Source organism: Pogoniulus pusillus, chromosome 17 (genome assembly GCF_015220805.1).
Source record: "Pogoniulus pusillus isolate bPogPus1 chromosome 17, bPogPus1.pri, whole genome shotgun sequence".
NCBI lineage: Eukaryota > Metazoa > Chordata > Aves > Piciformes > Lybiidae > Pogoniulus > Pogoniulus pusillus.
In genome coordinates, this window is record NC_087280.1 from 21,766,093 (window position 1) to 21,780,152 (window position 14,060).

The 14,060-nt window shown below is 48.4% G+C and overlaps 1 protein-coding gene across 1 annotated transcript in view; it reads right to left on the reverse strand.

The window, feature by feature from the left end:
- Positions 1 to 4,239: 4,239 nt before the first annotated feature.
- The window catches only part of SLCO3A1 (solute carrier organic anion transporter family member 3A1), a 169,407-nt gene continuing 159,586 nt past the window's right edge, over positions 4,240 to 14,060 (reverse strand). The window contains exons 9-10 of the mRNA XM_064158056.1: positions 13,853 to 13,917; positions 4,240 to 5,363 (exon numbers count right to left, since the gene is read on the reverse strand). Coding sequence (XP_064014126.1) covers positions 4,984 to 5,363; positions 13,853 to 13,917 — 445 coding nt within the window. The 3' untranslated portion in view covers positions 4,240 to 4,983. The remainder of the gene's footprint in view (positions 5,364 to 13,852; positions 13,918 to 14,060) is intronic.

Sequence of the window (14,060 nt, forward strand, 5' to 3'; positions counted from 1 at the left end):
AAAATGCACGATTTCAGTGGCTGTGAAAATGCAGCCCCTTGCTAGCAAGGATGCAAGGAGACAGACTCTAGTGTCATCTGCACCAGTTTTAGACTGGGGTCCCCTTTTGGGTTCCACTGGAGCTATGCCAGGGTGGCATCTGTGCAAAGGAAAGGAAACCCCAACCTGAAGGTCATGCAAGGCAACTGGACCATGCCATAGTGACTGCTAAACCTCAAGCAGTTTGCTGTTTTCAAATGTCCCAATCCTCAGCAGACAGCTGTGCAGGGAACATGGTGCTTGGGAATGTCAAAGGAATATTTCTGCTGAGACTTGGATTTCAGTGCACCTGAATATGAAGGACAAAAAAAGTCCCCCCAGTGGCTCTGGATGGCACAGATCAGACCATGCCCCTGTTTCTTGCTCCCAGGAATGGGCACTTTCTAACTCAATCCTTGTTCTCAAGTTTCCTGCACGGTTAAGGCAGTTGTGGGATGGAAGTGAAGTGCTGAGAGCAGAAGGCCCTTACTGCAGTTTGGGAAGTGGTGTGTGGGGAGGATGTCTGAGGGTCTTCATTTGTTCTTCTACAACAGTGTGGTCAGCAGGACAAGAGAGGTTCTTCTGCTCCTGTACTAAGCACTGCTCAGGCCACACCTTGAGTGCTGTGTCCAGTTCTGGGCCCCTCAATTCAAGAGAGATGTTGAGGTGCTGGAAGGTGTCCAGAGAAGGGCAACAAGACTGGGGAGGGGTCTGGAACACAAACCCTGTGAGGAGAGGCTGAGGGAGCTGGGGGGTGTGCAGCCTGCAGAAGAGGAGGCTCAGGGCAGAGCTCATTGCTGCCTGCAGCTCCCTGAAGGGAGGCTGTAGCCAGGTGGAGTTGGACTCTTCTCCCAGGCAAGCAGCAACAGAACAAGGGGACACAGCCTCAAGCTGTGCCAGGGGAGGTCTAGGCTGAAGTTAGGAGGAAGTTGTTGTCAGAGAGAGTGATTGGCATTGGAATGGGCTGCCCAGGGAGGTGGTGGAGTTGCCATAGCTGGAGGTGTTGAAGCCAAGCCTGGCTGGGGCACTTAGTGCCATGGTCTGGTTGCTTGGCTAGGGCTGGGTGATAGGTTGGGCTGGATGATGTTGGAGGTCTTCCAACCTGCTTGATTCTGTGATTCTATGAACAAAAATTGGATTGCAGGCAAAAGTTGGTTCGTGGTTTGAAAAATCAAGCCAAAACCCAAAGAGCCTGCTGGGACAGATGAAGGTTTTGGTCTGTGTGTGTTCTTTAAGCTAAAAGCTCTGTTCTTGAATCAAAGCACTGACAGTAAAGCCCTTCACGAAGCAGGCATCTGATACACCATTGGAAAAAAAGAGAAGAAAACAAAACAAGAATGGGATGGGGAGAGAGAGCTTTAAAAAAAGTTGCATGATCCACAGAACTAAAAGCCAACCACCAGGCAGGTACTGCAAGTTACAGCTTAAAACATCACGTGAGTAACCCCACTCAGCTGCATCTCCTGCACATGAGAAAGAGATGAAATAGAAAGAATACAAAAAGAAGATGTTAAGTGCCCTGGAGTCCTGCTTCTGTGACTCCAGGCAAAGGAGGCTTCTGACTGCACTGGCAAACCAAAGCTCCTGACCACTGGGAGTTTGTTTTGCACGGTGTCAGCGGCGCTGTTCTCTGAGCGTCTGAGGTGAAGGAGGAGAAAAGAAGGGAGGGGAAAGAAAATGGGGAAAAAAAGGAGGAGGTTGTAGAATTTCAAGCAATCAGACTTTTGAAAGGTTCTATTCTGTGACATTTGTGTTTGTGCCTGAATGTGTGTGTAGGGTAGGAAATGATGAGCTCACATTTGAAAAGACAGCAGTCTAAGTGATAAATCTGCAGAACGAAGAGGACTGTACAGAACCATTTCAAAGGCTTAGACTTGACAATTATCCACATTTTACGAGACAGTTCTGCACCCTCTGCCTTTTTTTCTTCAGATTCATTGTTTTATGGGTGCAGCAGCTCTGTTTTAGCAGACAGGATATTCTAAAGCAATCAAACAACCTTAAAAAGCATCATTTACCACCCGGCACAACAACGGCACTGCACAGCTTAATAACTCTTTTTTTCCTCTCCTTAAAATCCTTCATTAATCAAAGGATTCTCAACAGGTTTGAAAAACAAGAATCCAATATCTGCAGTTAGAATATCTGGGGAGTATTTGGCACAGTGGGGTTTATTTGATGCAGCCTTTGCTTTTTGCCCTCCTTGTTGCTCAGCGTATGGTACTGTGCATAAAAGGCAAGCACGTGGAAAACCAGGTCAGGTGGAAGCATTTTGGTAGCCCATACCTATGTGTCAATGCTGTCCTAGGTTGAGTCTTTAAGAATTATGGAGTGTAGACCTCCAAGAAGTCCAGGAGTAGACAGGAAATTGTAATCCTGAGGTCATTTCACTCCCACTGCCCCTTTAAACGAAGGCTGGGGAGGGGCCTGGAGCAGAGCCCTGTGAGGAGAGGCTGAGGGAGCTGGGGGTGTGCAGCCTGCAGAAGAGGAGGCTCAGGGCAGAGCTCATTGCTGGCTACAACTACCTGAAGGGAGGCTGTAGCCAGGTGGGGTTGGACTCTTCTGTCAGGCAATCAGCAACAGAACAAGGGGACACAGTCTCCAGTTGTACCAGGGGAGGTCTAGGCTGGATGTTAGGAGGAAGCCCTTGCCAGAGAGAGTGATTGGCATTGGAATGGGCTGCCCAGGGAGGTGGTGGAGTCGCCGTACCTGGAGGTGTTGAAGTAAAGACTGGATGAGGCACTTAGTGCCATGGTCTGGTTGACTGGCCAGGGCTGGGTGCCAGGTTGGACTGGATGATGTTGGAGGTCTCTTCCAACCTGGCTGATTCTATGATTCTACAAAATGCTGAGGGGAGAGCAAAGTCAGCTAAAAAGGTTTTGAACATGAGTGGCCTCTGTAACTGTGCCACCTCCGGGCTGTCCACTGCCAGCAATGGACAAAGACTTGGGGAAGATCAGCCCCTCCACACCAGCTGCATGGAAATGATGATGTCCAGCATTCATGCCAGCTTACCTCTCTAAACAGCTGCATGTCTGCAACAGCTTCAAAATACAAACCAATAAAAGAAGAAGGAAAAAAAAAGGAGCTTTTTGATGATGATGGTAACCCTTAAGCCCCTCCTGGCATTTAGTCCATTGAAATGGGTCTAGTTCCTGGGGAAAAAAACTCAAACACAACCAATTTCAATTGCTTCCCAGCAGGAATGTTTTGGAAAAGAAAACCATGCATGCAAAATAAGCCTTCTTGAAATCAGATGAAAGCTCCCCCATGCTTCCACAGGCTTAAGTTAAGATTGAATTGCAAAGCCAAACCTGCTCTTGCATGGGTGCCTCTTGAGGATGTGAATGAAAATTTCAGAGGTGCTCAACGCTGGCCAGCCTCAGCTCCCATAACCAAACCTTCCACAGGAACACTATTTGCACATCTAAGGGCAAAAAAAAAGGTGGCCTCCAGGAGGGGAGATTATTCCACCTTCTTCAGGCAGCTTCCACTGAAGTCGGTGGAATTTCTCAGGTGGAAAACCAAAATGAAAAGCAAATCAATTGTGTGAGTTGCAGGATTAAGGTCAGGATTCTTTCATCTTACACACACACACTTAAAGAAAACATCCACCACACAATGTCTAGATTGCAAATTATATATATATATATATATATCTTTAAAAACTGGAGAGGACATAAACAGCCTCTCTATAGATCTGTAATTCACTGAGTCACATAGAATATGAAAAAGAGAAAACCAACCAAAAAAAAAAAAAAAACCCCAACCAACCCCCAAACTATATTATGTCAATCATTAAATGATCTATAATTCTCCAACTGACAATTGGTGGTGGTTGTTTTTTCCCCTAGAGACACAGTGCATTTGTTCTCTTTCTCTAAAAGACATATTAGGTGTCTTCATTGGCTTGGTAGCATCTTAGAATGAAGGCTTATGGATTAAAAAAAGTAATCACCCCCACCCCTGCAGAGGATTAAACAAACCCCTTGAGTCATGTCATGTTTGGGTGAGTTAAAATTGAGTCCTTCCCCAAGCTAGCATAAATAAATCCTGCCTGTGTGTGGAGGGGGAAGAAAGAGTCAGTGATTTAAGGGTTAACAGAGATTGGAAAAGAAGTTTAAATCATCAAATCAAATGAAACAAAAAAAACCCCATCTTATTAGAGGACTACAGAGACAAGGATTTGGAATTCATCATCCCCTCCCTCCCCCCCCCCTTTAAAAATGACAGCAGGTTTGGCAAAGTTGTGAGTCTTGAACTTTACTGGGTTTGAGAGATCTGAGCACAGCTATTCGCAGACAGCCACAAAGCTGCAATCTGTGAATAAGCCTGGGCTGGAAGGACTTGGATACCTCTGACAGCATCGCTGGCAACCTGGAAGGTTTCCAGCAGCTTTCAAGGTATTTCTCGTGGCCTGGTAGGCTGGTGACAAGAGTGTGACTGGTGGAACGACTCCAGCACTGCTCCCTCTTTGCCATCGCAGAGCGCAGCTCGTTTGAACAGCGCCCAGGCTGGCTAACCCTTGGAGCCCACACTGCCCGCTCCACGGATCCCCGGCGCCCCGTTTGCAACTGCAAACACCCATCCCAGCACTGCTCTTATCACCTTGCTCTTATCACCTTGCTTTCTCTCACGCCTCACGCCCAAGCCCGTCCATTTGCCGAGCTCTCCCGTGAACCTCCGCAGACGCCCGCCTTGGAAGCTCGCACTGTCATCAAAGGGGCTGGCACCCAGCCACGGCGGCTCCCTGCTTTCTCCATCACCCTGCGGGATGTCAGGAGCGATCCCAGCAAGCAGATGTTGCTCTCCAGAATCCTGCCTGGGCCTGGCTTTGAGAAAAGGACCAAAGTTTCCCCTTGTTGCCGCCGCCGCCGCAGTCGTGTTTTGCCGTTTGTGACCTCCTCTCGTTCTTCTCAAAAAGGACCCTCACGTTCTTGGGCCAAGTTCAGCTCTCCCCAGTCACTATAAAACAGACTCCATATTCTCACACCACTCGTGATCTTCCAGGTTATAGATAAACTTTGTCCTATGCGCTTGGCTTTGGGGCACCGAGTCCCGCCCCAGATTGTCTAGGGTGAGAGTAGAGGCAAAAAACTCACTAGTGCTGAGACCACCTTCGTGGTTCTTGATGTACCTTTTATAGTTCTTCCTCAAGCACTGCCAGGTGGTGGTGTACAGGATGAAAGCAAAAGACTTGAGGGCGATGGCGATGCTGACGTACAGGTACCTGTAGACCACATTGTCGTACAGGGCGCAGGCTCCCTGCTCGCCACAGAAGGTGCTCCAGAACAGACACGTGGAGTCGATCCCGGCCCCAAAGATCAGTGGGGGTGGGATGAAACCTGGCAAAAGAGAAGGCAAAGCATGAGAGCAGGGGTGGGGTTGGTGCAGCAAAGTGCCAGCAATGTGCTCTGGTGGCCAGGAGGGGCGATGCCATTCTGGGGTGGATTAAAAGGGCTGTGGCGAGTAGGTCGAGAGAGGTTCTCCTGCCCCTCTGCTCTGCACTGGTGAGGCCACATCTGGACTACTGTGTCCAGTTCTGGGCCCCCCAGTGCAGGAGGGACAGGGATCTACTGGAAAGAGTCCAAGGGAGGTTTACAAGGATGATGGAGTGGAGCACTGCCTGATGAGGAAAGGCTGAGAGCCCTGGGGCTGGTTAGTCTGGAGAGAAGGCTGAGAGGGGATCTCCCCTGGAGGTGTTCAAGAAAAGCCTGGATGAGGCACTTGGTGCCATGGTCTGGTTGACTGGCTAGGGCTGGGTGCTAGGTTGGGCTGGCTGAGCTTGGAGGTCTCTTCCAATCTGGTTGATTCTCTGATTCTATGATTCTAATACATATCTGAGGGCTGGGGGTTAGGAAGGAAGGGACAGGGACAGGCTCTGCTCACTTGTGCCCTGGGACAGGACAAGAGGCAATGAATGGAAATTACAGCACAAGAAGTTACACTTCAGCATGAGGAGGAACTTCTTTACTGTAAGGGTCACAGAGCACAACCTCCCCAGAGGGTGTGTGAAGTCTCCTTCTCTGGAGACTTTCCAGCCCTGTCTGGATGTGTTCCTGTGCAACCTGTGTTAGATTCTACGGTTCCACTCTGGCAGGCGGGTTGGACTTGAAGATCTCCAGAGGTGCCTTCCAAGCCCTAACATCCTGTGATCCTGTGTTTCATACTGAGAATGAATGTAGACCTCTGGATAAAATTAGGTGCTCTATTTGTGGTCAGAAGGTCTGGGTAACTTTTCCATGGGATACAGACACTGGAACAGGTTACCCAAAGAGGTGGGGGAAGTCCCATCCCTGGAAGTTATTAAGGCCAGGCCAGACAGGTTGCTTTAGTCAATCTGATCTAGTGGGAAGTGTCCCTGCCCATGGCAGGGGGGATTAGAACTAGATGATCCTTGAGGTCCTTTCCAAGCCTGAAGATTCTATGATCTTTATGATAGAGAGAGGATGTGACTGGAGTGGATGGGAGGAGAGGATCCTTCATCAAAGTTAATGGTCCCAGCTGCAGGCTGTGATTCTAAGTCTTTACATTTCAAATCGACCTAAACAAAGTCTGTGGATGAGTTTTTAGCTTGGATTTGACATCCACAGAAGACATTCCTGCTGATACCAACAGGCAGGAAGGATTTTACTCAAGTTTAAGTGGCTTTTATTAAGCTTCTCATTTGCCTAATGAGACTGAGTGGAGGGGTAAATGAAAGAGGAGGAGGACAGCCTCGCAGCTTGCTCTCTTTAGATACTGGCAATTCTGCACTTGGGGTGTTCACCTGAGGGATGTCACAGGACTCCACTTCAGAGCTTGGCATCAGCTGAGGCACTCAGGTCTAGTTTTGAACCTTTCCCTGACACAGAAGAAAGTTTTCTCTAGGTCTAAGCAAAATAAACAATGGCCTCTAACAGATGTCAAAGTTTAAACCTGAAAAGCAGGAATAATTTTGCCATTAAATGAAACATCCCAGCAGGACTCTCCCACAGCCACTGCAGCTAACTACTGATGAGCATTCCTCAATCACAGGCTGCAGCAGAGCTGCAGTCTCACAGCCAAATAATCACTCCAATCTCATTTAACTAATAAAAGTGATGTTCTTTTCTATTTATCCCCATCCTACAGGGACGTGGCAGAGGCCTCCCCATTTCCCATTACCCCGATGGTGTTTGGGACATCCTTGTGCCAGCTTTGCACTCCCCAGTTTGCACAGGTCCATTGAATGTGCAGCACTTGGAAGAAAATGTGGATTACAGGCTCACAGGATGTCAGGCGTTGGAAGGGACCCAAAGAGATCACAGGATGTTAGGGATTGGAAGGGACCCAAGGAGATCATCGAGCCCAACCCCCCTGCCAGAGCAGGACAATAGTATTTAACACAGATCACAGAGCAACACATCCAGACAGGACTTGAAAGGCTCCAGAGAAGGAGACTCCACAGCCTCTCTGGGCAGCCTGTGCCAGTGTTCTGTGACCCTTACAGTCAAGAAGTTCCTCCTTGTGTTGAGCTGGAACCTCCTGTGCTGCAGCTTCCATCCATTGCTCCTTGTCCTCTCACAGGGAGCAGTGAGCAGAGCCTGTCCCCCACTCCTGACCCCCAGCCCTCAGATCTTTATAAACATTTCTTAAATCCCCTCTCAGTCTTCTCTTCTCCAGACTAAGCAGCCCCAGGTCCCCCAGCCTCTCCTCATCAGGCAGTGCTCCACTCCCCTCATCATCTTTGCTGCCCTCTGCTGGACTCTCTTGAGCAGATCCCTCTTAAACTGTGAGCCCAAAACTGAAGGCAGTACTCAAGATACTCCATAGCAATTCCTTCTACTGTATTTATGGGGGGAGATGGGAGGTGGATGCACCCTGGAAAAGCACTCAATTGATAAAATTGTAGAATCATAGAATCAAGCAGGTTGGAAGAGAGCTCCAAGCTCAGCCAGTCCAACCTAGCACCCAGCCCTGGCCAATCAACCAGACCATGGCACTAAGTGCTTCATCCAGGCTTTGCTTCAACACCTCCAGGGATGGTGACTTCACCACCTCCCTGGGCAGCCCATTCCAATGCCAATCACTCCCTCTGTGAAGAACTTCCTCCTAAAATCATTGCTGCAGGTTAAGCCAACAAGCAAAGGAGAGCATCTCCTGAAAGCCAACAGCATGCCCTCAGCAGCAGCCCTGCAGCCGTAGGTGCTGTGGTGCCTGAGACTATAAATACCCACACTGACAACCAGACACAAAGCCTGCAGTTTGCAGACAGAAAAGTGTTTTATCTAGGCTCCAGTTTCATCATTAACCTGGATTTCCATGCTTAGAAGAGGGGGGAGAGGGGAAGAAAAAGAGAAAGACACTTTCCTTCAGCTTCTCATGAACAAATAGTGACATCCATGACACATATCCTAAGACTACAAATAAATTGGTTGTCTCCCCTGTTCCCTGAGGTAACCGAGATGTCTCTATTTTCTTTTGTCAATGACTACAGCTCTGCAGATTTTCTTTGATCTCTTTTGTATGTTAATAAATGCAGGAGTTAAGAAAGGCTAGATGGGCTTTTGGTACTCCTTTTAACCAGTCATTAATTGCACAAATGAAGCAAATCAAAACAGGTGATGGAAAGGCAAGACAAAAAAACCCTCATCTGCTTTGCGTAAGATGAGCTCCAGCCACCACAACTCAAAACCTGAGTTTGTGCTGGTAAAAAATGTCAGTGTCAGCTCCTTGTTTCTCATTTCAGTGGCTGGAAATCCCAGACTGCTGTTTTTGTTAAAGGGAGGATGTAGCCAGGTGGGGGTTGGTCTCTTCTGCCAAGCAACCAGCAACAGAACAAGGGGACACAGCCTCAAGCTGTGCCAGGGGAGGTCTAGGCTGGATGTTAGGAGGAAGTTGTTGGCAGAGAGAGTGATTGGCATTGGAATGGGCTGCTCAGGGAGGTGGTGGAGTCACTGTCCCTGGAGATGTTCAAGAAAAGCCTGGATGAGGCACTTAGTGCCATGGTCTGGTTGATTGGCTAGGACTGGGTGCTAGGTTGGACTGGATGATCTTAGAGGTCTCTTCCAACCTGGTTGATTCTATGATTCTATGGTCTGGTTGATTGGCTAGGGCTGGGTGCTAGGTTGGACTGGCTGATCTTGGAGGTCTCTTCCAACCTGGTTGATTCTATGCTTCTCTTTTGTTTTGTTCTGAATATGTGTTTTTAAACCTGAGGACAGCCACAAACTTAACCTGGAATTTCAAAACCCAGCTGGGCTCCCAAGAGACACCAGCAAAGGGACTGCATTGCTGAATGGGCTTTGTGTGCCCAGTTGTGCGCTGCTGCTGGATGCCACCTAAGCAGGTAAGGTCCAGTTTTGTCAGGGACCAAGGAGGCAGGAGCCAAGTGCCTTCTGCTCTAAGGAAAAATACTGCAGCTGGATCAGAATGCTGAAGTCTGAGCCTCTGCTTGTTAACATGCTGAGATGCTGATGCAAAGCTTTGAAGAGGTACAGGCTGAACTTCAGAGAGAGCCATCATCCCCATCTGCTGGCTTCAGCTGGCTTTCCACGTTTGCAAGATAATTGGTTCTGGAAATTGGAATCACAGAAAATGGTTTGGGTTGGAAGGGACCTGTGAGGGTCAACTACACCAACCCTCTGTAGTAAGCAGGAACATCCTCCACTACATCAGGTTGCTCAGAGCCTTGTCAAGGCTGACCTTGAATATCTCCAGGGATGAGGCTTCAACTACCTCCCTGGGCAACCTGTTCCAGTGTTCCACCACCCTCATGGTGTGGAACTTGTTCCTAACATCCAACCTAAATCTCCTCTTTTCTCATTTCAAACCAATGTCCCTTGTCCTCTCACTGCAGGTCTTTGCAAACAGTCCCTCTGCAGCCTTCTTGCAGGCCCCCTTCAGGTACTAGGAGGCTGCTATTTGGTCTCCCTGTTGCCTTCTCTTCCCCATGTTGAACATCTCCATCTCCCTCAGCCTGTCCTCATAGCAGAGGTGCTCCAGCTCCTTGATAATTTTCATGGCCCTCTTCTGGACCCTGCTCCAACAGGTTCATAGAATCATAGAATGGTTTAGGTTGGAAGGGACCTCAAAGCTCATCCATTTCCCACTCCCCCTCCATGTCCTTCCTGTGCTGAGGGCTCCAGAGCTGGACACAGTACCCCAGGTCTCACCAGCATGAAGTGGCAGAATCACCTCTCTCCATCTGCTGGCCTCACTTCTTCTGATGTGGCCCAGGGTATGATTTGCCTTCTGGGCTGCAAGGGCACACTGTTTTCCTGTGATTCTGTTGGCTCATGTCCAGCCTCTTGTTCATCAGCACTCTCAAGACCTTTTCCGCAGGGCTGCTTTCATCTTCAACTAGAGCAGGCTGCTCAGAGCCCTCTCCAATCTGACCTTGAATGTGTCTGGGAACAAGGCTTCTGCAACCTTCTCTGGGCAGCCTGTGCCAGTGTCTTACCACTCCTATTGTAAAACAACTCTTCATAAGGCTTGAGGAAGAATCTGTTCAATTAAACTCCGAAGCTATGCCTATATGGGTGCAGACACAGGTGTGGAGGTCTTAAGTAAAAAGACATTAAAAGGTTTTAAATGACCAGTGAGTGGTTCAGGTTGTTTTGACCAGAGGAGAGGACAAGTGGCAGCAACCTGAAGGGAGGCTGTAGTCAGGTAGAGGTTGGTCTCTTCTGCCAGGCAAGCAGCAACAGAACAAGGGGACACAGTCTCAAGCTGTGCCAGGGGAGGTCTAGGTGGGATGTTAGGAGGAAGTTGTTGGCAGAGAGAGTGATTGGCATTGGAATGGGCTGCCCAGGGGGGTGGTGGAGTCTCTGTGCCTGGAGGTGCTGAAGCCAAGCCTGGCTGAGGCACTTAGTGCCATGGTCTGGTTGATTGGCTAGGGCTGGGTGCTAGGTTGGACTGGCTGAGCTTGGAGGTCTCTTCCAACCTGGCTAATTCTATGAACAGCTCAGTGCCTAGACCCTATGAGATATGGGAGTTATAGAATAGAATAGAATAGAACCAAATAGAAGAGAATAGACCAGGTTGGAAGAGACCTCCAAGATCATCCAGTCCAACCTATCCCCCAGCCCTGTCCATTCAACTAGACTAGATAGATCAGTTAGTTTGGAAAAGACCTTCAAGATCAAGTCCAACCTATGACCCAACACCAAAGTTAGAGTTGCACTGTAGACTGGAGTTGCTCTGAGAGAAACACATTTTTGTCATGTTGGAAGAAGGGAGACAGTAACATGGGCTTGGAAGAAAAACAAAAGGAAGTACCCTGCTAAGCAAAGACTCTGCTAGAATGCACTGTGAACACCATCCAGAAATGCTGTGTCTGGGATATTGCTAGTCTCAAACTCTTTGCCATTCCAGACATTTCCACTGCAAACCTCTGGCTCCAACAGCATTGCTCTACTCTTTCCTGAAGAAACTGCAGTACCACTTTTAGAGGAAGAAACTTATGCTGCCCTTTCACAAAGGAATTCCTGTGGAACAAGATAATACATCCAGGAGGACAGCAGGAGGGCTCAGTCTTGTTTCATGTTATTGCAGTGAATATTAAAGTGATTCAATCATGTTTGAGGTCTTACTGCAAAGTGCTGCAGAAATTTCTGATACATATATATGTATATATATAATTGGAGAAACTACAGGGCTGTATAAAAAAAGCTGCTTCTGTCTTACTGAAATCTATTAGCTGAGATTGCACCTCTGGGTCTCATCCTTCCTATATTTAATACCCTCCTTTGGTTCAAGATGCAGCTGTTATTGCTCTCGTCTTAAGTCAAAGCTTAAAGGTGAACTGAAAAGCTTTTAAAATAAATCAGTGAATCTATTCTCCAACCTCATGTTGTTAAGGGCAAAATCTGGATACCCTTGCTCATGTTGAATCATAGAATCAACCAGGTTGGAAGAGACTTCCAAGCTCAGCCAGTCCAACCTAGCACCCAGCTCTAGCCAATCAAACAGACCATGGCACTAAGTGTCCCAGCCAGGCTTGGCTTCAACACCTCCAGGCACAGAGACTCCACCACCTCCCTGGGCAGCCCATTCCAACGCCAATCACTCTCTCTGACAACAACTTCCTAACAACATCCAGCCTAGACCTCCCCTGCCACAACTTGAGACTGTGTCCCCTTCTTCTGCTGCTGCTTGCCTAGCAGCAGAGCCCAACCCCACCTGGCTACAGCCTCCCTTCAGGTAGTTGTAGACAGCAATGAGCTCTGCCCTGAGCCTCCTCTGCTTCAGGCTGCACACCCTCAGCTCCCTCAGCCTCTGCTCACAGGGCTGTGCTCCAGGCCCCTCCCCAGCCTTGCTGCCCTTCTCTGGACACCTTCCAGCATCTCAACAAACATTGCCTTCCTCTCTATTTTCTATCAGCTCCCCTGCTTCAGGATGTTTTGTCTTAGTTCCTGGGGATTCCTTTGTGACACAGCAACATACAAAGCTCCAAGTTTAAATTCTTGCTATGGTGGCTGGATTGGAAGAGAAAAAAAAGTCTATTCAACTTCAGCGTAGAGGTCTGAGCCTGGTTTTGGAGGAATTCAAGATGTCACTATCCCAGGAGGTTTCTCTGCTTTGAAAGGGAAAAAGAAAAGAGAGAAAACCTTTCCCCTGGAGTGTTTTTTTCCTGTGGGAACAACAGCCCACAGCCATCCTCCTTGCACATTTGCCTGCTGACACTTCACATTCAGCCAAGAAGGCAAAGCTTGAGAGCAGCCCCAACAGCTGAAGAAAAAGCTGCCTTTGCAAGGCTTGAACCAGAGCTGACCCATGTCAAGCCTAAAGCTTCCCCTTGAGCTATCTGAGCTCTAGATAAAATCACTGGAAAGGGCTTTCTTTGTGACTTCAATTACTTCACCAAAAGTAATGCAAACCTGTCTGGCTTTAGCATAAACTGGTCTGGACCACCAAGTTCATGCCAGCTCATGGGGAATAAAGCATTACAAAAACCAAGTAAATAAATGAGATCACTTATTCAAATCAATGAATGCTACTGTTGGATTTTTGGTCCTCTACTTCCTAGTGCCTTGCTGCGTTCTGTGAGATGGCTTTTTACTGTCCAGCTCATTCCTTTGATATTAGGGTGGTCATTCAGGGCAGGTATTGCTCGTGCCCTGCTGAAAAGAACAGAAGTAAATTCCCCCTCTGCCACATGCAGATGGACCCACACAGTGATGGATCAGAGGGGCTTTTGCTCTGAATCATTGAGATTAATGAGCAGAAACACAGAAGCTTTAAAATACAGAGCCAACTCCTCACGAGAGGAAAAAATCTTCCACCCAGAAAACAAGAAGTGGTTGAGCACCAGCTCAGCGTGTCCTTTTAATTCACACATGAGAAGCACAGACTGGACCAGAGGCACAGCCACGTGCATGCTAATGTGATGTTAAGCCATAGGAGGATACAAGGACTCAGCCTGGCTCATTTCACTGTCTCCCTTTCCAAGAGACCCAAAGGAGAGGACAAACACCCCACGGAACACAGGTCCCGTCCTTCAAGGAAGGATGACAACATCTCTCCCTCTGCCCAGCAATATGCAGTACAGCAGCAATTTGGCTAGCTGCTGACATGTTAATAACGGCTATAGAAGAGGAATTGCCTGCATGGGACCAGGGCAGAAATGGTCATTTCTCAAGCAATAATCACATCTTCCTCCATTAGCACCATTCAAATGGCAGGAAAAGTGCCTTCAAGAGCCTCGACGTGACAGCCTGCACGGAGAGCGCTCGGACCCTGCCGTGTCAGACCCCACCCAAGACAACCACAGCACCGCATCGAGCAGAAATCAACTTGGGCAGGTTAAAACCACAGTTTTTCACGAGGGGAAAAAAGCTGGGAAAGAAGGACATGACATTTTTGTACCTACCCAGCAAACGGAGAAGCAGGAAAAGCACCCCCAAAGCGTAAGACTTGAGTTCGGGGCTCACGGTTCTGTAGGGAGGAGGGAGGGAGAGAGTGAAATCGATTCTTGTTGTTCTGCTTTGATTAACAGACCCCGTGGCCATTCTCTGCTGTCAGTCAGGATGCCACCACCACCTCTTGGAAAAGTCATTAATGGGGTTTTTTCTTCTTCC